A 25,248-nucleotide genomic window follows, 5' to 3' on the forward strand; every position below is an offset into this window, starting at 1 on the left:
GGGGCGAGTCGACCCTACAGTGCTGATGTTAAAGCGGCCTCTACCACTGTTGATTCTAAATGAATTGAATTGTTTGATTACCTTGTATAATAACTCTAATGGCCGCTTTAACGGGGTCCCCGACGCCATTGTCCGCGATACACTCATATACTCCTGCCAGCAGACGATGTTCTGCTCTAAATCGAATACGAGATCGATGTTCTAAAAGAGCCATTGCTTCACCCTGTGTAAAATGTATAATTTTAAAGCTAATTCCACGAGTCCTCTTTAAGAAATATATAGATGAGGGAGTGAACAATGTTTTTTCACCGGTACTATCTTTGAAAGGTACTATATAAGTTGTCAAGTTTAGTATGCCACCTCTGGTCCTTGTAAACATTTTACAGAATTATAATAAGCTACATATTTTGTTATAAACTAGACAGTTTTAAAAAATAAATTTGAAAATGTAAATACAATTAATAATTTTGATATGTTTTGAAGCTATTAATAAACAGAGTTAGTGAGGATCATGTGAAAAATGTCTCAAGTGAAGTGTCTATGCCTCCTCTATATGTTTCTTGAATCTTTGCACGAAACACGGCTATTTTGCAGCTTTAAATGTATGCTTAGTGTTAAGTAAGTTAAATGTATGCCTAAAGTTATCAGTAATGTATACTTACATTTTTCCTCCATTCGAAAGTAGGTTTAGGAGTCCCTGAGGTCTCGCACCCGATGTCCACGTATTCTCCTTTACGCACCTCCAGGAAACCTTCTTCTGGAATTGTACGTACTATCGGCGAACCTAGAGAAAAAGAGCGCTTGAGTTGGCACGTTAAGTAGAAGAGTATTCATATTGCTGACGTGCCAAATCAACACGTATATTAAGAATCTGTGACATGTTTGTAATTATGTACAACTCACATTGGACTTCGATGGAATGAGATTGCTTAATAGGTCCAAATGGCTCTGGTCTAATCACCTGAAATAAATAAAACTATTATAAATGTATATTTCGTTATATTTTACTTTAAGACTGTTTTACAGACAGAAACTTATTTTTTCTTTATAATCTATACTATATAAAAAAGAGATTTGTTTTTTGTATGTATTGAAGTAACTCAAAAACTACTGGACCGACTTCATAAGTTTTTACATCATTAAAAAGCTACATTATCACTGAGTAATATTTTACTAATATTATAAATGTGAAAGTTTAGATGGATGGATGTTTGTTAGAGTTTGTAGCATAAACGGCTGAACGGATCTGGATGTAATTTGGCAAAGATGTAGAACATAGTTTGGAAGAACACATAGGATACTTACTTTTGTTTTTTTTATTATTTCACGCGGACGGAGTCGTGGGTGAAAGCTAGTAGGCTTTTACACTTTTTTAGCTTATTTTTAAGCATGTACACGTTTATCTTTAGACTAGCGTTGCTTGAGTCTACGTGAAATTAAAAAAAATCGCCTATGTTACTCATTGATAATATAGCTTTATAATGGTGTAAGAATTTTTGAAATCGGCCCAGTAGTTTTTGAATTATTTCCATACATAAAAAATGCAAACATATAAATCTTTCATCTTTATGACATAAGTATAGATATAGATTATCTTAGAATTAAGACTTTATAATATTACACCTTAGAGAAACCACGGGTTTACGCTAAATACAAAAGCAACAATTTTTTGCGCACTATAATCCCACGTTCAGAATTCACCAGACTTATTGGGTTACTAAGTTAATGAAGGAAGTCCTGAATCATACGCCAGCTGCCAACAAGATCATCCGAGATACGTTTGACTTATGGTACTTGTTAACGTATGTATTACTAGCTTTTGCCCGCAATGTCGTCCGCGTCGATTTAAAGGAAAATAAAGTAAGAACTCATAGGTTCTTCCAGACTACCATCTACATGTAACTATACCATATTTCATCGAAATCCGTTCAGCAGTGTAGGCTACAAACTCTAACAGACTTCCATCTAAACTGTAGCATTTATAGTATTAGTAAGCCTTATTTATTATAACTTTTTTTTTCTTAAACTTCTCTTATTATAACAGTATCCTATGCTTTGGAGGACAAAAACCCGGTGCGCCGACCCTACGGGAGGGTCTACCCTCATCTTAATGAGGCAGGGGATATGATGATGAACAGCATCCTATGCAATATATTTGATATATTTTATCTATCTTCTTGAAGAGGTAATGCATAGTTTTAAAGTTACAAATAACTGAACAATTTAAAATAAGAATGACGGTTTCAACAAAGAGTTGAGTAAATTGAGTAATTGTATAATTGGTTGCTAGATAGAGTATCCGTAGTGTTGTCAATCATAACGATATTTTATCGATATAATAATAAAACACTATTTATAATCTGGTTCTATGAACACTACAAACTTTTAAAACTCGTGTTGTAATAATTGATATTTTTTAATGAGCATAGTATAGTATTTTGTTTTCTCAATTTAACAATACTGTTTATTTATTTACACAATTTTTTTTAGTTTATTTAGGAGTATTTAACAAGCCATAACAATTCTATCGATAATTTCCTCGATAACTATTCACAACACTATCTTAAACTAATTGTTAAGATCGAAGGGCGGTACGTTTATACGAATTCGTACAATTAATTGTAAGCCAACATTGCCCGTATTGTCGCAATTCATGTGTCGAAGAATGCTTCAAATTGATACAATTAAAGTTTGATTCGCGGAACTTCATACAATAGCATCGACCCCTTAATAACTAGAAGAAAACAATTATTTTTCATTGAAAATGTCTTTTTTCATTCTCCCGACATATAAGAGATATCAAACTGTCTTTACCTCGGTTTCGTGATAATCTATACTTCTATATTAATATAATAAAGCGTAAACACTCGAAAAGGACCATAAATTACAAGCTGCCAACATTAAGGGTGCAAAATTATTATGATAACGGTAATTTTGACATTTGCAATTGAGGATTTGACAAATGTAAACAGTAAATAAAGCTTTGATAATTTCGTGCGGATAAAGCCGTAGGGAACAGCTAGTATTTTTATACCACTGATAAAAAGTTAGCTAGTTTCAGACGAATGCAGAACAGTAAGACAGTAGACAGCAGTACTGCTACCTTAGACAAAGTAACATTCAGTATCCCTATCGCTCATCTAAAAGTATATAATAAGTCACATACTTGTCACGTATTTATTCCTATGCATTTTGATACATTTTGTCGAATCTAAAAACATGGCTACTCGAAAGTCACTTTGTCTAGGGCTAGTGTTTGAACAAACGCTTATTCAACATGTTCAAAAATTTAGAGGTCTCATTAATTAGATTACTGCAATATAATTCTATCTCCCTTTGAAACTAGCAGAATTTGCTGACTTCACACTTCTTTGTAAGTTTACTTAAAACCAACCTCACAAGTATAATCAGCAGTATCATGGGCTCTCATGTTGTCGATCTGTAGACTGTAATTCCTGTGCAAATACATCCTGCTGGGAAGCAACGTGTGCTGGTCCAACGTGTCTCCAAGTAGACGATTGTTCTTGTACCATTTGACTCGAGCCACGGTCTCTGGAAACAAAGACAGATAGAAAAGGTCTTACAACACTTAGTTATATAAAAAAGGAAGTATGTGTATAATCAAACGATTATAATGCAGCAAATACTTTGACTTTAAACGGTACTGTGCTTATGGACTGGACAATAATAATAATGACATGCAAAACAGCCATCAGCAAGGAGTTGCCACTATACTTGTCAGATAGGCAAAACTTGAACATTAACAAACTGGTCCTTCATAGTTAAAGTCAATACAACAACCGTATCCACTGATTTATCGCCAATATCCATTATTAGTACACCGGAAATGAGGTCGATAATAGGATTTCAATCATTCTTTTCTTCATAAGAAAGTTCAATCAGTATGGTTTTTTTAAGGTAAAAGTAAAAATATTCTAGCTTCAATTGATGCATTTTCTAACAATTATTCTAAATAAGGAATTCACTTAATATCATATGAATCTACTTCAAGAGGGTCCGTAATTTATTGACAATACAATTGGTACATCAATACGTGAACACCAAGCGGACAAGCGACAATTGTCACACAAAGATTCAAATCTAACCTCTTCCTGTTGGTAACGACATACCGATGTACGAAGACATTAAAAATGGATGCGGTATTGTTTGCGATGTTAATCTTGTACAGTTTTCGCTCGCCAATATTTATTTTATCTAAAGGTAATGTAAACATTCATATATTTTCATATGAAAACGAGAGCAAACGGCGGGAACAGCGAGTTTACTCGATTCAGTAACTGCAAATATTAAATTTTACCGCATCCTAACTGCAATATAATTCGCACATCCACGTCATCCCAATGACTAAAGCGACGTGACACGTGTTGCGAACAAAATATCACTTTTGTGTTCACCCTAATTGTGTTTAGCGTGATAGAATAACTCATATGGCATTGTGATCGTCAAAGCGGGAAATTATACAAACATTTATTTTTAAAACGAAATCGTTAATTCGAAATTTGAAAATAATTTACCGGTTTTAACGGTTTTTATCGATAACCTTAAGACAATGGACAACACTATTAGTATAGTACAGTAATAAAGGTAAAGGGTAAACGTATATTTGTATTATAAATTATATCATAACAGGAATACAATTAATTTATTCAAAAGATACACCTTTTTATTATAAGCAATTTGTTAAACATAAAGCTGTCTACAAACTATTGGTTTACAGACGAGATTTCTTGCGTTATGATTTAACTAGCTTTCGCCCGCTACTACGTCCACGCGGAATTAAAGAATCAAAAGCAATAGCCTATATGTACTTCCAGACTATCCTCTACATCTATGACAAATTCATCGAGATCTCTTCATCCGTTTAGGCTACAAACTCTAACAAACATCCATCTAAACTTTCGCATTTACATTAGTAAGAAGATTTTATTTATTTTGAGACCCATTTTATTACGAGGCCAATAGAAAAACATTTTATGGGAAAATATTTCGCTTACAAAAAAGATACTTCTGAATTTACAATAGAGCGTAGGTTAAATATTCCTTTACCGAGTTTTCAACGTAAGTGTGTAGGAAGCCTACATTTCAAAATTAAATTATTGTGGTAATAAACCATAGCGTGGGTTTTTAATGATATAATCAAAATATGTAAGAAGTAATATTTAAATATTATTTAAACAAAGGTTATGTTTTTAAATTGCCTACTTTTTAATCTATATCTATACTATTATAATAAAGCGTAAACACACACCTCTTTGTTGCCTAAGATGTCAACAATCACATCATATTTTTGAGTAATTCTCTTTTTAATAAAAAGCCCTACACTTTCGTCACGCTTTAGGCTATATATTTTCACCCAATTAAACTTAGGGGGTAAATATTTTGTATAAAAATCCTAATGTTGGAAACAGACCATAAGTTGCTGCCAACATCAAGGAAGCAAGGTTGTCTTCGTGTCATGTCATGTTGACATTTGGAATTGATAATTTGACAAACGTAAACAATAAAATAAAATTTTCATAATTTCATGCGGATGAAGTCGCACGGGAACAGCTAGTAGATAATAAGAATATAGATTTTTCATACGAAAAGTCAAATTGATACTTTGGTCAATCTTTGCTTGAAAAGTTGTCGTAAAAGTGGTCTTTTACTAAAGAAATATTGTCATTAACATATATTCATCTCTTTCAGTACCCTTGGAAGAAACAGAGATGGCTAGATGTCTTTCTACAATGTGTAAGTATGTCATAGTATAGTATTGTTTTATCTGTGGTGATACCCACGTTCATCGTTTAAATTATGTTTAGAGGTTATAAGAAATTAGAGTTATTTCAGCTAGAATTATCGAGAATATTCTTAAGATTTTCCTGAATATTATTATTTAGTAGTTTCAACATAATTTGTTACTTTTAAGAAAAATAAATACTTGGCTCTATAGCTAGATTTCAGTTTTGTCTTTTCGTTACAATTTAAAAATATATATTCTTAGATGACATTCGATCTGTCAAATTAAAAAATTGAATAATCCCGCTTTTATTATGCTAATGCATTTTATGTTCCCGCTTTAAATTGGAGTTCAAAAGATGTCCGTCTGTTCTTTTGTATGTTCATCGAAGTACGTGAATAGACATAAATTGAACTAATACACAAGTGTCGTATTTTTGTCGTTATGTTTTTATAAACTAAATGTTACGTTAGTATTTTTTTAACACAAATTAAAAATAAATATGTAAAAATTCTTACTGGCAACTTTCAATTAATTAAAAACATATTAAATACATTCTTACATACTATTGTAGTTTTATTTTAATTCAGATAACAATAACAACATTATGTTAAAAGTTTTTTATTTATTTTTCCTTTCATTGTCTTATTATGGTTTACTTTGTTCCAATACGATAAATTCAATAACAAAAGATAATCTATAGAAAGCTTCCCGCCTTTTTAATGCATTTCTAAAGGTAGATAATGTCAATACAATGAATCGAATGTGTCAATAAAAGCGCGCCAGAACCGGATTTGATACAGATAAAATATCCTATTGATAACTTTTTAATTGATGCTGGCTGAATAGAACAGGAGAAGAAAAAACATGGAGACCAAAAAAATGTTTGTGGAATTTGGATTTTTACGTGCTCTAATTTCCATAAATAATTCAATTACAACACGAAAATCATTTTCAAATAATGCATCTTTTGCGTTTGTCCTGACAGTTGTATGTTTTTTAAATAACATATGTAAAATCCATTATACTCACCATTATCTTGTATATAACACGGCAGCAGCACAGATTCGTTTTCGTAAATTTTAAAAACGACAGGAATACTCTTGAAAACTTTCTCACAAACTCCGAAATTTATAAATAAACTTATAACTAACAATACATTTATCGACATTGTAAGCGACATTATAATTATATTAATTTTAATAATTACATTTGTAATTTTAAAACACAAAATAAAAAAATTATCAGTAAAACCGTAAAAGCAAAAAGCTTTTGCCTATTTTTTATTTTTTTTTTAAATCACTGCAGCCAGTTATCTCTATTTTTTTAAACGTAAAATGAACAATCTTCAGTTTGCTTGCAGTGCGTATGATTCCACAAACAGAATATGACTGGACTGCCCAAGCGCATGTCGCCTCGATTACAATAAAGTTAGGGACACAATGAGCAATACTAAACAACTGAAGCTTAAATATATATTTATTTTATTATTTCAAGTACAAGGTAAAGTCCTCAACATCCAATTACAACTACTGCCCTTATATAAAATAAACAGATAAAAAGTAAATAAATCTTGGCATTATGAATTTACTAGCTTTCGCCCGCGACTCCGTCCGTGTGCAACTAAAAAAACTAAAGTAAATAGCCTATGTGTTCTTCCAGACTATCATCTACATGTACGACAAATTGCATCAAGATACAAACTCTAACAAACATCCATATAAACTTTCGCATTTATATTGGTGATAATATAAATGCGCTCAGTGTACCACTGTCTTTTGTATCCCGTCAATTAATTGATTCACCTTTATAAAGTAACTGGCATCTGTAATGTGTAAGATAACGCGTCTTAACAGCTGTCAAATAAAGAGACAATAACAGACAGACTTCTAGACAAATAATTAGGCGTGGGTTCAAGGTTAAGATAAACTTTAAGTGACCTTAAAATGCCTTCTCATCTTCGAATCCTAACCTATTTTTTTTATAACACAAGGTGGCAAATAAGCGGCCACCTGAATCCGCCAAAATGGTGAAGCGATCGCTACCCATAGACGTCCGCAGTTGCAGATGCGTTGCCTACCCGACGAAGGAGGAGAAGCAAATAAGAACATATTTCCCCTTCCTATGCGTCTCCTCCACTTTCAAATCCACTTCCCCTTCCCGTCCTCTTCTAATAAGAAAAGGATGGTAAAGAGAAATGAACTTAATTTAGTCCTCTGGCGCCACACTCATCAGACGAAACACGGAATTGCTTCCATTTCACGCCTGTCTTCTGTGTGGTCGTGGTTTTACACCGGGCGTGCCGGCCCTGCAGTGCTAAGATATTAAAGCGGGCACTACCACTGTTAAATCTATGCTAACATTATAAAGAGGAAAGATTTGTATTTTTGTATGTATTGAAATAACTCAAAAAGTACTGGTCCGATTTCTTTCACCATTAAAAAGCTACGTTAACAGTGAGAAACATGGGCTATACTTTTTTACTTATATTTTTAATTTCACGCAGGCGAAGTCGCGAGCAACAGCTAGTATTTACCTAAATATTTTAAAAAAGGAAGATTTTTTTGTATATAATTCAGTAATTCAAAAACTATGGGAGCGATTTCAAAAATTATTTCACCATTAAAAAGCTACATTATCTGTGAGTAACATAGATTTATATTTTTAATTTCAGGCCGTTGAAGTCGCGGCAACAAGCTAGTTTTAAATAAAGTAGCATTGCATCTCTCATTATGGTAAGCACATGATGTCACGTGAATCTTAAAACAAATAGATTGGTAATAGCGCGATTTGAGGCCGCGAAAGTATAGTCCAAAAGTTGACATTACTGTCAAAAAGAACGGGTAGCTACTTTTTTGTGGCCATTAAGTAATTTCGTGGCTTGAAAAAGACTGTAGATAGTTTTTTCTTTTTTTTTAAAGGGATGGACAAATAAATTAGAGTCTGCTTTTTAACGTCTTTGTCTCTAATCTACAGTTAACGAAGTGGTTAGAAAAAAGAACTAATAATCGAAAGTAAGAATTTAGATGAATTCTTGGAGCTACACAATTTACAACGTGACTAATTACATTACATTCCAAATCCTACCAAAGAATAATAATTTTGCGGCTATAGAAAATTAATTCAATGGCCGCATGCAGAAAAAATCATTGGGCAGAAATATTCTAAACATGACAAATGCCAGAGCTTAATAATATCTTTTGTTCTATTTAACAATAGTTAAGGCCAAAGACAATTTGAACTATCATTTTTTAAAAAACAAAAACATCAAAATTAAACTGTGATGAGTGTTACTAGTTCTGTGCAATTTAAGAATTTAATTTTTGGGGAAATCGGGAAATAAAAACACGTTGAATGTAGTCTATGCGTTTCTCCAGACTATATTCTACGCCTGTGCCAATTGTTTTTGATAATTGTTCAGCTGTTTTGGAGATAAATAGTAAGAAACATCCATCCAAACTTTCCTATCTATAACATTAGTATGGAGAATGATTACAACATATAAGTACGAAGAAAAATGAATTATTCGTTTGGGAAACTTTTTATAATTGCTCCTTTATTTCTCTACTGACAATTTAACACAATTTATCTAACAGCAATTCCAATAAAACATTCGAACACATCAGAAACTGTTAATCTAACCGCCATTGTTTATAATTGCTTGTAAAGCCGCGGGCAATTTAATCGGTTTGCGGCCATCTTGGAAATTATTTTGACGTTTTCATTTTAGATCTTTACGAAATAAAAAATAATTATTATGTAGTTATAAAAACTATTTTTAAACAAGACAGTAAAATTTACTCTATTCATGTAATTTATTTACACCTGTATACAAGTTGATAACAATATATTATTTATTTTTGATATAAAAAATGGAATCACTTTTATTAGAGTGAATCCTTTGTACTGGTACGACCTTTGACCTCCGTTTTGTGTGTGGTCGTTCCTATTTTGTTAGCTAAATCAGTCTTCGACGCATTTATCTGTCTTTTACTATACAGGGTGTATCAGGTCCATAATACGGATATTTAAAAATCTTTTTACTAACTTTTAGTAACTCGTAAACCTAAAATAATTTAAGTGAAATTAGCGTATACGTTTTATTTTGTTTTTAAACTCCGAAATTATCTAATAGGTAATTATAAATATACTGCCGCATGCAGAGTCTATAGGTCGTCCTTCTCACTTAACATTTGATGATTTTCAAGTTAGTGTTCCAAGGAACACGTTTTAAGTGGCCAATCTACTCATCTGTAAGACTTATGATTTTGAAAGTCGTTTGTATTAAACAAACACTCTGTAAAATCTATTAAAGTCTTCAATAGCCGGCAGCTAAGCTTATTGTCCGCTCGACATTCGAATAGTAAGTGGTCAATTCATCTCAACAGTGACGACGTGTTTGTAATCTGTATTCAAACAAAATACACTGAAAGTTATGAGTTGTTACTTGAATGGTTTCTTTGAATACAATATCATATTACGGTAACGATAGGACATTTTACGTATTTACATACCTTTACCGTGACGTAATGTACCATCGTAAATTGAATTTAAATATCTTAATAGTTACGAAAGGCTGTTCTTGTGTTGGAAAGAGTTAAAATTTAGTCTCAAGAGTAGGCAATAGGTAATTAATCAAAGAGGGCTGTTCAGAGCCATTATTATAATCGCTTGGTGAAATCAAATACAACATATGACTGTGTCATAGAAGGTTTTGCTCAAATATTGATCTCTACAAGTGTATTAATTCTACTTAAGTATTAGGCATTTAGCTAATTTAGAAAACATTTTTCTCTTGAAGCCAGCCATAACAGCGACAGCGACGGACGCAGTGAAAATATATGTATATAAATAATTTAAAAAAAAAAACATTTAATTTGCTAACTTGTTGCTAACCTGGCAACAATGGATCTGGCAACATTTACAAAATGTCTGACGCTAATTCCGAAAATGACGTTTTAGGGCCGCCTTGCTTAAAGAAAATTAAAATTGTCGAGCAAAATGAGAACGGCGTCGACGGCATTCAATTGGAATTGAAAGATTTCATTCCAGTGAAAATTCTTAACAATAATACTAATAGGAAAACTGTGTGTATTCAAGGTACATTTAAGGACAAAACTGGTGTGGCTTTGGTTTTGTTAGAAAAAAATGCTTTTAAAGAAGAGGATTTAGACGCTAAAGGTTATTTTAGTGAAGATACGAAGCTACGGACATTCTTCCAGAACGATATTTACGGCAACTTTGAATGTTTCCCGCGTTCTGAAATAAACGGTAAGTACTCGAATGTACTTTCAAAAATCTCAAGGTTTCCCCCAATCGTCGTGATTAGTCATTTTGCTCATTTTATACTTCATAATACGGTGATATTCATGTCGTAGAAACGTGAGTGTTTCATCCTTTTATTATTAGCATGTTCCTTTATTTTCGTATTACGTAGTTAATAATTTTCGAAACATGTCCAGTTGTGCAGATAAGATAATTTTCAACAAAGTCATTACCAATTACCAATAAAGGTCAGATAATAATACTCCAATACTTTGTTTTATAAATTAAAGTATAATTAGTCATAATTTCTACTGAAATTGAAGTCTTACCTCTTGTAAGTGGCCAGCCACATTATTATTAATAATGTGTCTGTTCATTGGTCGTAATAATCGTAATTCAACGTAAATCAAAGACTTTGAGAACTTTTTACACTTTTTCATGTGTGTATTATGTAAAATATCACAATCTTCACAGTACAAAAATTTCCACTTGATCATTTTATTTAAACATTCTCTTTTCCTGTTATGTCTTTTAATCTTTAAAATCTTATCTTTAATATTCACACAAAGGAAATAAACTTTTTAAGGTCTTTTAAATAGTTCAAACAAAATACTTTGTAATGTAAAATGTAGCTTATGCAATTCACTTTCACTTAACTACATAACTTGTTCTGTGCCAATGCATTACAGATATAAATTCACAGGCATATCAATGTTACTATACTTGTATGTAATAAACTCAAAAACTACTCGGTAATTTTAAAAAGTCCTTTCACCATTAGAAAGATGCAATACTAAGTAAAATGGGGTATATTTATTATTATGTTTCTTTAAAATTTAATACAGATGTTACTAAATGCTTACTTAGTGTTACAATTGCTAATTTATTAAGGTATCAAAAAGGTATCTAAAATGAATAACTCTTTTTTTATTACTGTGATAGTCATGTCATTAGAAAATCTGGTCAAAAACTCAAGAATACAATAACACTATTGAGAAAAATATTTTTCTAGCTTCTGCAAATAATAATCAATATCTTTGTAACATTTCCAGGTGTAAAGACAACAATAATATATCCAGCTACAGACAAGCATATTGCAAAGTTCAGTCAACAAGAAGTCCATATTGTACTAGAAACTGCAGAACTGTATGAAAAATTAACATTACCTCATATTGAAAAAGAACAATTTAATTTACAGGTAAGAATAATTTCATTAAGACTGTTCACCCCGCTCAATAAAGGTACAATTTGTATTCGCGGATGGTATCATCGCTATTTCGTGATGCGGTCTAAGAAATCCAACAAAATTCAGTACAAAATTGTTAATTATGTTCCCTTTGTAAAAATTGATTATTTTTGCCAGTTCCCGCTGGAAATATGTGGTTATTTTAATCTTTGAATATGGAAAAAATTGATTCATACAGCTCTTTTAATCTTTGTTATTTATTCAGAGAGATGTAGCAGAAAAATCACCCTTACCTAAATATTTTTTTTTTATCTTTTTAAATCACAGTGTAGGTAACGATTTTGTTACGGTATTACAGTGAAAGTAAACCTTACAAAGGAAGTCTAGTGATATTTATAATACAATGGAAGTGGAATTAAATAATATATGGTAAGTATACAGTTTTTTTTTTTATGTTGCTTACTTTAAAATGATACTTTTTATATTACTTTAATTAAAAAATTGTTAAAAGATGTCAAAGATATAGATTTTTTATTCATCGCTGAAAAAAATAGCTTATTTCATGAATTATCTAACTTTCATTTATCATTTGAATATAAAAAAGTTATTAATTTCAAGATATATGTCTAAAATGATCAATAATTAACAAAATACTTCAGAATAATGGAACCTGAAAAAACAAAACAGCCAGAAATCAACGATGAACATGTCAAAGCATATCTCGAACAACGAAAAAGAGCTAACGAGAGAAAGCGGAAATACTTGGACAGTTTGACTCCAGAGGAACTGGAAGAGAAAAGAGCGAAAGACAGGCAATACTACCAACAGAAGAAACATAAAAAGAAGACAATAGAAGAACTAACAGAGCAACAACAAGAAGGACAAAGAAATACGTGGCGAAGGGAAGAGAAGTATAGAGAGAGAGGGAAATTGTATGAAGAGCAAACAACGGAAGAGCATACAATAACACAAACCTATACCTTATCTACATCTAATTGTATACTGTTACCTAAAACTACCTTTCAAACTACACTCACAGTTAATATGCAATTACCACAAACTACCTACAGTAGTGAACCTATACTCATAAATAGCATTCAGTTACCTAAAACTACCTATAGTATTCAATCTACACCCACTAATAGTCTTCAGTTACCTGAAACTACCTATAATAATCAACCTACACCCAATAATAGTATTCAGTTACCTGAAACTACCTATAGTATTCAACCTATACCAAATAATAGCATTCAGTTACCTGAAACTACCTATAGTATTCAACCTACACCAAATAATAGTCTTCAGTTACCTGAAACAACCTACAGTAATCAACCTACACCAAATAATAGCATTCAGTTACCTGAAACTACCTACAGTATTCAACCTATACCCAATAATAGCATTCAGTTACCTGAAACTACCTATAGTAATCAACCTACACCAAATAATAGCGTTCAGTTACCTGAAACTACCTATAGTATTCAACCCACACCCAATAATAGCATTCAGTTACCTGAAACTACCTTCAGTAATCAACCTACACTCGTAAATAACTTTCAATTACCTCAAATTACTTATAATATTCCACTTATACCCACAAATAGTATGCTGTTACCTAAAACTACCTACAGTATTCAACACATACTGAGAAATAGCATACAGTTACCTCAGACTACCTACAGTATTCAACCTACACCCACAAATACTATTCAATTACCTCAAACCACCTATAATACCATGATGTTGCCTAAAACTACCTACAGTATTCAATCTATACCCACAAATACCTTTCAATTACCTCAAACTACCTATAGAATTCCACTTATACCCACAAATAGTATGCTGTTACCTAAAACTACATACAGTACGCAACCTATACCTGGAGGTAACATACAACCAATTCCTACTAGTACATATATTCTACATAAACAATAATAAAATGGTTGTAACTGAAAAGAAACGATTTAAAAATCTATAGCGTGTTTATTTATTTTTTAATTTAAACAACAAAAAAATAGACTGAATAACATCCAAAATAATGAAAAATCACTATTTTTATAATCTCATTAATTTTAAAGTATGTATTTGGTGCAATTCTTGTATAAAATACAGGAATTTTAAGCTAAAATATTTAGAGATATTCGGATTTTGCTATTGGTGTTTGACAATAAATATTTTTATAAAACTTAATAAAAAAAAGAATAATACATTTTACGCAGTATTTTCTTATGTATATTAAACCAAAGTAACTGCATGTAAGTTAGTATTACTTAAAAAAAAATAGTATATTAAATATATTTATAATGTTTTGATAATAAAAATATCAAGTTTAAATTTGTTTTATTATAGCACTTTTTCAATATTTTTACACTATATTAGGTTTTAATTTCGACTTCGTCTGTGCGAATTTTTACAAGTTATATATCCTATGTCACTCAGTAATAATGTAGAATTCTAATGGTGAAAGAATTTTTGAAATCCGTTCAGTAGTTTTTGAGTTTGTTACAAAAATACAAATATTTCCTCTTATTAGTACAAATATCATTAAGACAGAGTGAATGAAATCTAACCATGAATTTTCACTGTGAACCCTCCTTTTCATTCCTTTAGAGAGATAAAGATAGCATCTTTTTAACTGACTTCAAAAAGGGAGAAGTTCTCAATTCGCTATTTTTGTGTGTGTACAACTCAACGATTAATTTGATTTACCTGTTTTTTGGTTTGATTTGCATTATCTATAATTTTTCTTCAAAATTGAAAACTACCCAGTAGTTTTTGAGTTTTGAAAGTCTACCAAAAGTCAGAAATTTTTGACTTGAAGTCGATTTTCGTTTTTATAAAAAAAAATGTTATCCTATACATTTATTGCAATTAATTGTTTAATTATACTGCTATATTCAAATATTGTCATATTTTTTTCTTTTCAGTGGGTGTATAATATTCTAGAAGGTAAGAGTGAGCAGGACAGAGTGATATACGACAATAAGTGTGAAAGAGAAGGCTTCGTTTTACTTCCGGATCTGAAGTGGGACGGTCTAACTAGAGAGACCTTGTATTTACTGGCTATTGTACGACAACGAGGTATCAAATCTTTGAGAGATCTGAATGAAATACATTTGCCGTTGCTAAAGAGAGTTCGTGACGAAGGAAAGGTAAGCTTTTTTGATGTTTTTTCTAGCATATTTATATCTCTAACTAGGCTATAATTTTTTAAAGAAACAATCTAATATACTAGATTAATATGTTAGTCTTTTAGTTTTTTTACTGTTTTTCATGATAAACGGAATAATTTAAATAATTTGTGTGCAACTGAACGGTTTTATATTGCAACTAATCTTATACTCTTTGCTTTGTTAGCCTCGCTTACAATCTCAAGATGACAAATAATTAAACATGGTATTCAACAATAAGATATATAATTTAACCTCAAAAAATTTTATTTAAAATTGTCAAATATATGTAGTATTAGTAGGAGGAATCTCTATATTTTAAAATAGATTAAAAACGACAAAGCAGTAACATAATTTATTAAATATTTGTAATAAAAATATATTTTACTTCCAGAAAACAATATTCTCCAAGTACAAAGTTCCGGGAAGTCAGTTACGTGTGTACATACACTATCAGCCTTCGTTTTATCATTTGCACATACATTTCACATATCTAAGACACGAAGCACCCGGCATTTATGCCGAGAAATCACATTTACTCGATACTGTCATTGATAATATCGAAATGATGGGAAATTACTACAAAAAAGCAACTTTACCTTTCACTATTCGTGAAATGGACACCATTTTTAATGTCTATGAAACTAACGGACATGTTGAAAGGATTAAAATAGATAAATAAATTTGAATTAAGCAAAAATGTTGATTAAAAATATTTTTATAGAATTGCGTTCGCGATTACGCAGTTGTAATGTTTACATAACTACTAGTATTGATCTAAATAAGAATTGCAATTTGAAAATTAATATTCAATCGAATTGTATTGTATTGAATTATTATAATGATTCTTCTAGAAGAGACAGTTTATCTTCTATAGAAAGTCTGTCGGATTATTCTGACGATGAATTCGATGACAGTTCCATAATCGTCATTGGCGAATTCTGTCATATAATACCAAATTCAATGTCATGTCTGAAAATAGACAAGAATACGATATCGTTTCGCGTTTTAACGCAACCGAAAAACGGTAATTTTTACTCTGAATTTCTATCAACAAATCTTACGAATTCACTTAAAATTAACGAATTAAAAATAAATGTAAAAGCTGAATATGATATGAAAATAATTTGCGCAAATTGCTCAAATGTCATTTCCGTCGAAGCTGTCAAATTTGACAGAATATTGGAGTTGCCATCTGAAAATATTGATATGTCAGAATGGTTTTGTCACGGACACGGTCATGGTAACACTGAACCGATCGTATTAAAGCAGAATAAAAACGATTTTCTCTACCGTTTAACATATTTTGTAATAAAAAGTAATTTATTATCAGAAAAAACGAACAAATTTAACCTCAAAAGGGATGTATACCATTGCAATAGGTGTTTAGCTTGGTTAGGTCTTAAAAAGAAAGATACAGTCAAATTATTTAACTCTGAAATAAAAATACAACAAAATAGTACAGATAATTATGTATTTTCACATAATAATCCAACTAATATAAGTGTCGATGATTTTATTTACACTATCGAATGTATGACGAAAGAATCAAACTTAGGTCTACAATATGCGGTTATGTGTAAAATTGTTTTGGAATGTTCTCTATCCTCAACAAACAAACAATATTTATTAATATGGGTTATGGACAAAGAGTTACAAGTTTTAAGAAACAACGAGGTTGTAAATGATAAAGTTACATTGAATTCTAGTTTTTTGACTAAAATATTGTATAAGGTAGAATTATGTTTGAATGAGGAGGTTGAAAGTTGGTTGTCAGATCCAACGGTTGTCAGCACGGATATCTCAAAGAGTATGTTCTATAAGGGAATAGAACATTTGAATACGACTTCGCAGAAAGTTCCAGAAGCATTCCGCAGCAGCAATGGTTATAGCATCAGTTATTTAAAAGTCTGATAATAAAAATCAAACATGTATTGGTGTTTTATTTCATTTCCTTACCTTCTGTATTATTTAATTCTCAAATAGTTTAGTAAAACTTATAACCTTACAAATAAATGCAGTATAAAGTTAAACTTAGGAATAAACTGAGTATAAGCAAAATTTGTACTTATATTTGCTTATATGCAGTTTATTTCTCAGTTCAACTTTATACCGTGTTTATTTGTGAGGCTGTTGGAGTGTATTTCTATCATTGACTTAAGAATATATTTACAAGGAAAAATATTAGAATAATCTTGTTTACAGTGCACTTTGTTGCTAATGGTTTAAGGTTATGAAAATAAAAGATAAAATTCCATCTGTAAATATGTTTAATAAACACGTTATTAAAACAAACATTTAAAAAATGCAAGAAAAATAACATGATTTCCACCAAGTGAGAAAATTAATACAAAAAAAATTAACTGTTGGTATTCAAAATAATTTATCAAAGAATAACTCTTAAATACTTTGGTCTTATCTTCATATTTACTACCACCATCATTTAACGCCCACTGTGATAGCTCCTTAGTGTAGATTAACTTCACTCAAGAGTTAAAAGGTAACAGAGACTTAGTGTTGATGTATGAAATTACCACTTCATTGCAGCCATTAAAGGAATCTACAATACTTAAGTGAGCATTACATTACTAGTAGTAATTACTTAGTGTAGCTCCACATGATGTTTTGTTTCTCGTATTTGCAGAATTCCATTCAATACAATGGAATAATTGAAGTACCAGAACAGAGCAAAGACCAGCACAAAAAGTACATCTGATTGAATAGTTAAGGAATTATTGAGATTCTTATATCTAGTATAAGTATAAATAATTTACTACTGGAATTTCTAAAATATTATGACTAATGCAGTCCCACACTATGCTAGATTTGGTCAAGCACTAAGTAATTTAGTCAAGTTGATAAAAAAATTATATGGACAAGCCTTAATTACTAAATTGCTTGACTAGTATGAAGATAGACATTAATTTAAATTGAAAAAAAAGTAAAAAAACCATCATTAAAATGCATGAACACTAAAAACTTGTTATTTTTACTACTATAGTATTATTTAATAATACTAGTCGCAACAGAGTTTATAAACAAACAGGAAAGTGTAAATGTAATTCACACTGACATAAAACCGTGACTTGGTAATTAAACATTACCTTGAAGGAAAACAATAAGTGTTAATGTTCCTTATTGTACTCAATATAATTTTTAAACAACATAAATGCAGATTTTTTACCACTATCATAAAATTTTAGATTTTGCAAGAATATTAAACAGTACAAATATGTTTTTTTTATATATACATATTTAAAAAACTATATTCAATGTTTTAGCCACAGTAGTAGTACATTTGTAGATCATTTAAAATATATAGATTTGGCCATAAAACGTAATATACTAATAATAGTGTGATTTTTATGTGCTTTAGTAATGGAATTGATTACTATGTTACTATAACAATCAGTTTTACTTACGTTTATGTTTTAAAAAGGATACGTATAAATGCTTTCTCCCATGGTTCCACCATGTACAATTCTGTAGCGACTAAATATCTTACATACCAATGCTTTACAAATTTACGAACTCTTTCTAATATATTCGACATTTTTATTATGTAGGTTTATTACTAGAGAACTCCGTAATTTAATGTACTGCCTTGTGTTTAAGGTAATTGTAACTTGAATACGTCCGTATAAGAATCTTAGCAAATAATAAATAAAACTATTACAATAATTCTCCGACAAAATGTTTATCAAATTAAATGTTATCAGCTACGTCAAAGTGACACTGACGTGTTCGGATCTTAATTTTCCGTTCTAGCTTCTAGGATTTTTGCTGCAACGTTCTGTATTTTTTAATTTGAGCAGATTTTAAAATTCAAGGAGTAGGTACGTCCAACGAACCAAAATTATACAAACTAAGCCTAAGTTTAAGAAAATAATCAAGATCAAAGTTTTCGCTAGGAATTTTAAATCTAAAGTCAAATAATGCATCTGCTTACTTTTGATTATAATTGGTAAGATTTAAAAAAATATATTATTTTCAATGTTTTTTAGTATTTGCAAGTGTGGTAATGTTTTGAATAGTTAGAACTATGTCGTTTTCTATTCACTGTTCATCCAATTTTCAGTCGCTCAAATTAAGAACGATCTCACCCTGTCGACAGGCGGTTCCTACTGGACGATATAATTGCAAACATTCGCCGCAGTTATTTCAAATTTCGGTTGGAATTAAAAGGAAAATTAAAGAAAAAAACTATTCATTTTGATATTATTTTATTAATCAGGCTGTTAATTATGTGACCTTACATATAAAGTAATTGGTATCAGCCATTTTATTCAATAACAAGTGTTGCAAGCAAATAAAATAATTTCCACACTGGTAGTAAATTAATCGCAACAAAAACATCACGATTTTTTGTACTAAAATTACATTTAAAATACAATAGCATATTCGTTATATAATTTTTAATTAAAATTATCACCTACATAAAAAATGTAGCGAAAATATTGGGCATTTATATGTAAAGCATACATCAAGATTTCACATATTTTTTTCAATTTTATTTATATATTTACATGTAAATGTAGGAAATATGTTAGGAAACAGTTAACTATCACTATCATATTAAAATTAGTTCATACAATCACAAATAACATGTGAATATTCGATAATGGCAACATTGAGTTGCTAAAAGCGCTACATGGTAACACAAAAATAAGCGTGCATAAGCATAAAATCAAATATGTATATAATTGACAATATTGTATCATTCATAAGACATATATCTCAGTCTCGAAAGGCACCAATAAAATCGAATTGTATTTTTATATAAAAATAGCTGCTTTACATGTACATTGGCACATACAACAAATCACATTAAAAATAATGAAATTCATTACTCGAAATACTGATTTTTACTAACATAATGCCTATATGGCAACACACAAGACAATTTTCGTCTAAAAATGCAAATGATTTCAGTCTGACTATTGTTCAATAAGTACATTAAAAAAATTAAAAATTATTCGAGCATCTGTTACTAAAGAAAAAAAATACAATATTTTTAACATTGGACGAAATCCTAAATGGAGGTAAATGCATTTTATCAACAAGAATCATTTCTCACAAAACACATACAAAATCATACAATCTGTGAAGCTGTAACGATTAAAGTGACCAAATATTACATACTTTGATCTCAAAAGAGTTTTCACAGTAACCGGTTTTTTAACGTATTTGGAATTAACATATTGTCAAACACATTCTCATTGCATTAATTAAAAATAAACATACAAATACAATTTATAAAATATTATTTATTAAACCAAAGTATATTTTCCCCAAATGTCATATAATAAACGTATACTCATGTGGTATTTAATATAATAATACTCAATATTACAAGAATATCGAGTATTCAAATTATAATGATTTTACAATTTGATTAATAATTTCCAATATTCCATACACTATATCAAATTGTAGAAATGGTAAAATCCATATTAAAAATTATAATTATTTTAAAATCAATATTTGTTTACTCAGTGATGTTGAGTATTCCAGTACTCAATATTAGTTCACTCTAAGTTTGAGGTTCCCAACCTCGTGTAGACCGATTAGTATTGCTCGCCACATTGTCTTAAACGTTAATTACTTTTATTTATTTATTAATAAATTATGAATAAGATAAGAAATGATGGGAATATGAAAAGAATGTGCTCTAGAGTACAAAGGTTGAGAACCCCAGGTACAAGTATTCCAATACTCAATATTATTTCACTCTAAGTATTCAATTCCAATACTGAATATTGCTTCACTCTAAGTATTCAGTATATCCCTGTGCCCCGGTGAATATGACATCAATCCATATGCGGGCAGCCTCCCCGGAGGGAGCCATCAGGTAATACCTTCTCTGTCTAGTTTTCACTATGAACGTGGTCTGAGGGTTTGGGGATTTAGAAGTGTTGCCGTGGTCAAGGTATACTTCTTCGATTACCTGATATATACATAAATAATATAGTATCGTTAAATCGAAATATAAAAATATAGTCTATGTTACTGACTGATAACGTAGCTTTTTAATGATGGAAGAAATTTTGAAATCGTCAGTAGTTTTTGAGTTATTTCAATACATATAAAAATAAAAATCTTTCCTCTTTATATTAGTATATACGTATTCAGTACATTAAATTCATTGGTTAAAGTTGCTATATTGCTATAAATAAAATAAAAAAATATGAAAATCCCATACTAATATAAAGAGGAAAGATTTGTTTTGATCTAATTTTTTTCCAGTAACGGACCAAATTTATAGGCAATTGTGTGTAAAAACACAATCTTACTAATATTATAAATGCGAAAGTTTAGATGGATGGATGTTTGTTAGAATTTGTAGCCTAAACTGCTGAACGGATTTCGATGAAATTTGTCATAGATGTAAAAGATGGTCTGGAAGAACACACAGCACAACATTTTTGTTTTCTTCAATTCCAAGCGGACGTAGTCGCGGATGAAAGCTAGTGTTCAAATAAGTGTTAGTCCATTTATTTTTACAGTATTAAAAATGAAATTCAAGGCTTTAGATCTGGAAAAACATTATAGGGACAAAATATTCTGACTAAGTGAAGGGAGCACAAGAGAATTTAAAAATGACCCTCCTAAGAGTAGGGCAATACCTGGAAATATGCGCCACCTCTCGGCTTCTTCTCTGTCTTGTCCCAGTAGTAGACGAACGTTTTCGTCTCCCGGTCGAAAACGAACCACCTGATCACAAAAAATACAAAAAAATGCAAAATTTTTACTAAAATTTGATACTACAAGACTTTTATTTACTGTATAATATCTACTTTTTTTATAAGGTGGCAAACGAGCAAGCGGCTACCTGAATCCACCGAAATGGAAAGCGACCTTTGCCCATAAACATCCGCAATTGCAGATGCGCTGCCTACCCTTCATTGGTGGAGCAGGAGACCCACAAAAAGACATTTCCCCTTCTTATGCGTCTCCTCCACCGTCAAATCCGCTTTCCCTTCCCATCCTTTCCTCCTGTCACTTACCACCCAAGAAAAGGGTGGTAAGTGAAAGGGACTAAAATTAGGCCTATTTCTATCTATATCTAAAATCTATATATCTATACTAATATAATAAAGTGTAACACACTTTGTGACGTAAGATGTCAGCAATCACAGCATATTTTTGAATAATTCTTTCTTTAATAAACAACATCCTATCAAACTTAGGGGTAAATCTTCATGTAGGAAAGGGACTATAAACTACAAGCTGCCAACATTAGGAAAGCAAGGTTATTATGGTAACGGTAATTTTGAAATTTGCAATTGAGAATTAGATAAATGTTAACAATAAAATACAGTTTTTATAACTTCATGCGGGTGAAGCCGCACGAGTACAGCTAGTTAGACATATTGTAAAGACATTAATTCTTTTTTTGTATTTCTGTCTACAAGTGATAACATAATGTATGTATGGAGAATTTACCTCTTGGACCAAGTGTGGAACTTCGCTCCCAGCTTGTGCAAGTAGCCGCGACACGACGTACAGCTCACTGACACGTATGCACACAGATCTACCTGGTGACCTGCAGTATACATTACAATAAAGATTATACATACAAATGTTTAGATGGATGTTAGAGTTTGTAGCCTAAACTGCAGAACGGATTTTGATGAAATTTAGTACAGCTGTAGAGGATAATCTGGAAGCACACATAGGCTACTCACTCATATTTTCTTAATTCACCGCAGACAGAGTCGCGGGTGAAAGCTAGTACTCGTACATAAAACGACGGAACTAAAAATCTTTTCATGACAGGTTAGTATTCTCGAATGAAACCATGATAGTGAAGTCAACTTGTATTAGGACATTCGGTGGATATGGCCTAGTCACTCTTGAGGTCTGAGAACCTGTTATATCTAGTATTAAGAAGAAAATTACCGCGCTGTAGGGGGCAACACTAGTTTACTGACATAAACGTCACATCTCTAACAGCTGTCTGTCATTAGAAGAATTGGAATATTCGCGCGCATTCCTGACGAGATCTTTAGTGGAGTGTTTAAATTAATATCGCTAGTTACAATTATATTAATTGTTTAAAATTAGGTTAGTAACGAAGAGTACATACCAGCGGACTCAACATGTCTCCGTAGATCGAAGTCATCTCTGTCAACGGGCAGGTATCGGGTAAGGGGTCGTTGCCATTCCTGTGCAGCGACACCTCGCCGACTGCGCCGCGGCGCGTTACTGAGCGACACTAAAAAAACAATACTGGAATTATAATAATGTACGTAAGAACTGCTAGAATATCTACACCTATCTAATAATCGATTATCGTTAGAATAAATGTGGTATAGGAATAAATATGTGACACTCTTAACGAATATTACTTCACTAGCTGTTTCCCGTATGACTTCATCCTCAATTATGAAAATTTTGTTTTATTGTTCACATTTGTCAAATTATCAATAGCAAATGTCAAAATGACATGACATGACAAACCTTAGCAATCTTGCTTTCTTGATGTTGGCAGCAACTTATGGTCTCTTTCCCACATTAGGGTCATTATCCAAAATATTTACTCCCTAAGTTTAATGTCGTGAAAATATATAGCCTAAAGCGTGACGCAAGTGCAGGGCTTTTTATTAAAAAAAGCATTATTCAAAAATATGCTGTAATTGCTGATCTTAGGCAACAAAGAAGGGTGTGTTTACGCTTTATTATAATAGTATAGATAAAATATACTAACGTATATTATCCCTGCTGAAATCCGACGCATGACTGAGAGGCCGGCTGTCGTCACTGCGCTTATCATCCTCAGTGGACTCCGTGCGAGAGTTTCTTACTTGTAACTGTTGACAATACATGAATACATCAATAACTATATAGAGAACCACCGATAAAGTTGATTCAATTTTAGAGACTTATAAGGGGGCCAAAAATCGACCCTTGGGGAACTCCAGAATATAATGTTACAAACAGATAGAAACAAATAAAAACCTTAATTTTATATTTTGTTAGATATATTACAGTTATGTAAATTAGATAAATAATCTTTAAATACAGAAATTTGATTTAAAAAGAATTTAACTGTGGTTTACTTTATCAAACGCTATACATAAGTTTCTGTAGAGATTTAAATTAAACATCTTAATTATTGTTTTAAAAACACATTTGATGGTTAAATATCAAAGTAAGTTTAAATTGGTTTTTAAATTTGTAGTATCAGTAGTATTAACGAATACCAAAATCAACATTCCGTAGTGTATCCAATAATTTGAAACCGCACTTAGTTATAGAACAAAACAATCGTTTACTTTAATCGTTCACTAAATAAATATTTATTTCACACATTTGAAATGTCTGCAAACGATGTGACAAATGGACCAATATTTTTGGCACATACATTCACAAAAACAATCTGCAAATTGCGTTTGATCTCACTTTTTACTACGTTTCAAAAATAGATTTTTTTCTCTTCACGCTTACATGAAATATTTTCAAGCCCTTTTGAAATTTACTTTAAAGTAAACTATAAAATTGAACAAATATTTCAATCGACAACTTTGATTTAAGAAATTGGCAAAATAAACATTTTGATTGACTAAATAGAATAATCTACGAAACGGTTGAATTGATTGACGGGACTTTTACTTGAAGCTTATGTATACAGAAGTATCTTAGCCTATTTCTTAAAACTCTACACTGACGAAGTCACGGACAACCAGTCAAATAATTGTAATATTTGATTTTCAATTCGAAACTTCATATTTTCCGCAAAACAAAACACTAGCTTGCGTTAATTCCAACAAACATTACGCATTTAATTCACCCTAAGCGTGCGTTCGCACGGGCAGACTTTGTACGCCGCGGTAAAGTTCAAGGTCAGCAGACTTTTTACGCCCACGCGATAGGTGTTCGTA

At 31.1% G+C, this 25,248-nt stretch overlaps 5 protein-coding genes and 1 long non-coding RNA gene across 6 annotated transcripts in view; 3 read left to right on the forward strand and 3 right to left on the reverse strand.

Annotated features, from left to right (window-relative positions):
• LOC106099868 (neuronal growth regulator 1-like) overlaps positions 1 to 6,927 on the reverse strand; it is a 9,821-nt gene extending 2,894 nt beyond the window's left edge. The window contains exons 1-5 of the mRNA XM_013278552.1: positions 6,776 to 6,927; positions 3,395 to 3,552; positions 904 to 961; positions 663 to 784; positions 82 to 223 (exon numbers count right to left, since the gene is read on the reverse strand). Coding sequence (XP_013134006.1) covers positions 82 to 223; positions 663 to 784; positions 904 to 961; positions 3,395 to 3,552; positions 6,776 to 6,926 — 631 coding nt within the window. The 5' untranslated portion in view covers position 6,927. The remainder of the gene's footprint in view (positions 1 to 81; positions 224 to 662; positions 785 to 903; positions 962 to 3,394; positions 3,553 to 6,775) is intronic.
• Positions 6,928 to 10,646: 3,719 nt separating this feature from the next.
• LOC106100188 (m7GpppX diphosphatase) lies at positions 10,647 to 16,059 on the forward strand. The gene is made up of 4 exons (XM_013278952.1): positions 10,647 to 11,014; positions 12,061 to 12,206; positions 15,122 to 15,346; positions 15,759 to 16,059. The coding sequence occupies exons 1-4, from the start codon at positions 10,672 to 10,674 to the stop codon at positions 16,044 to 16,046; spliced, it is 1,002 nt and encodes a 333-aa protein (XP_013134406.1). The 5' UTR covers positions 10,647 to 10,671; the 3' UTR covers positions 16,047 to 16,059.
• Positions 12,483 to 14,182, forward strand: LOC106100170 (actin cytoskeleton-regulatory complex protein SLA1-like). The gene is made up of 2 exons (XM_013278928.1): positions 12,483 to 12,623; positions 12,854 to 14,182. The coding sequence occupies exon 2, from the start codon at positions 12,858 to 12,860 to the stop codon at positions 14,127 to 14,129; it is 1,272 nt and encodes a 423-aa protein (XP_013134382.1). The 5' UTR covers positions 12,483 to 12,623; positions 12,854 to 12,857; the 3' UTR covers positions 14,130 to 14,182.
• Positions 16,045 to 17,298, forward strand: LOC106100178. Its single transcript, XM_013278940.1, has one exon. It carries the CDS (start codon positions 16,064 to 16,066, stop codon positions 17,276 to 17,278), a length of 1,215 nt encoding a protein of 404 aa, XP_013134394.1. The 5' UTR covers positions 16,045 to 16,063; the 3' UTR covers positions 17,279 to 17,298.
• A 694-nt stretch (positions 17,299 to 17,992) lies between these two features.
• LOC106100073 lies at positions 17,993 to 19,081 on the reverse strand. The gene is made up of 2 exons (XR_001225416.1): positions 18,809 to 19,081; positions 17,993 to 18,076 (listed from the first exon to the last, which is right to left on the reverse strand). It is a non-coding gene; the product is annotated as an uncharacterized LOC106100073 (long non-coding RNA).
• Positions 19,082 to 19,570: 489 nt separating this feature from the next.
• LOC106100062 (pleckstrin homology-like domain family B member 1) overlaps positions 19,571 to 25,248 on the reverse strand; it is a 10,626-nt gene continuing 4,948 nt past the window's right edge. The window contains exons 2-6 of the mRNA XM_013278802.1: positions 24,075 to 24,177; positions 23,454 to 23,582; positions 22,811 to 22,910; positions 21,991 to 22,078; positions 19,571 to 21,311 (exon numbers count right to left, since the gene is read on the reverse strand). Of these exons, the coding sequence (XP_013134256.1) occupies positions 21,129 to 21,311; positions 21,991 to 22,078; positions 22,811 to 22,910; positions 23,454 to 23,582; positions 24,075 to 24,177 (603 nt within the window). The 3' untranslated portion in view covers positions 19,571 to 21,128. The remainder of the gene's footprint in view (positions 21,312 to 21,990; positions 22,079 to 22,810; positions 22,911 to 23,453; positions 23,583 to 24,074; positions 24,178 to 25,248) is intronic.

The sequence above is a fragment of the Papilio polytes genome, unplaced genomic scaffold, assembly GCF_000836215.1.
Source record: "Papilio polytes unplaced genomic scaffold, Ppol_1.0 DF824325.1, whole genome shotgun sequence".
Taxonomy (NCBI): domain Eukaryota; kingdom Metazoa; phylum Arthropoda; class Insecta; order Lepidoptera; family Papilionidae; genus Papilio; species Papilio polytes.

What these genes read in the sequence shown, in the direction of transcription:
- LOC106100188 (XM_013278952.1), top strand. Translation starts at nt 10,672, where the DNA reads ATGTCTGACGCTAATTCCGAAAATGACGTTTTAGGGCCGCCTTGCTTA. An exon ending in CCCGCGTTCTGAAATAAACG is followed by an intron (nt 11,015 to 12,060) that starts GTAAGTACTCGA and finishes TAACATTTCCAG; the next exon opens with GTGTAAAGACAACAATAATA. An exon ending in AAGAACAATTTAATTTACAG is followed by an intron (nt 12,207 to 15,121) that starts GTAAGAATAATT and finishes TTTTCTTTTCAG; the next exon opens with TGGGTGTATAATATTCTAGA.
- LOC106100170 (XM_013278928.1), top strand. Translation starts at nt 12,858, where the DNA reads ATGGAACCTGAAAAAACAAAACAGCCAGAAATCAACGATGAACATGTC.
- LOC106100178 (XM_013278940.1), top strand. Translation starts at nt 16,064, where the DNA reads ATGTTGATTAAAAATATTTTTATAGAATTGCGTTCGCGATTACGCAGT.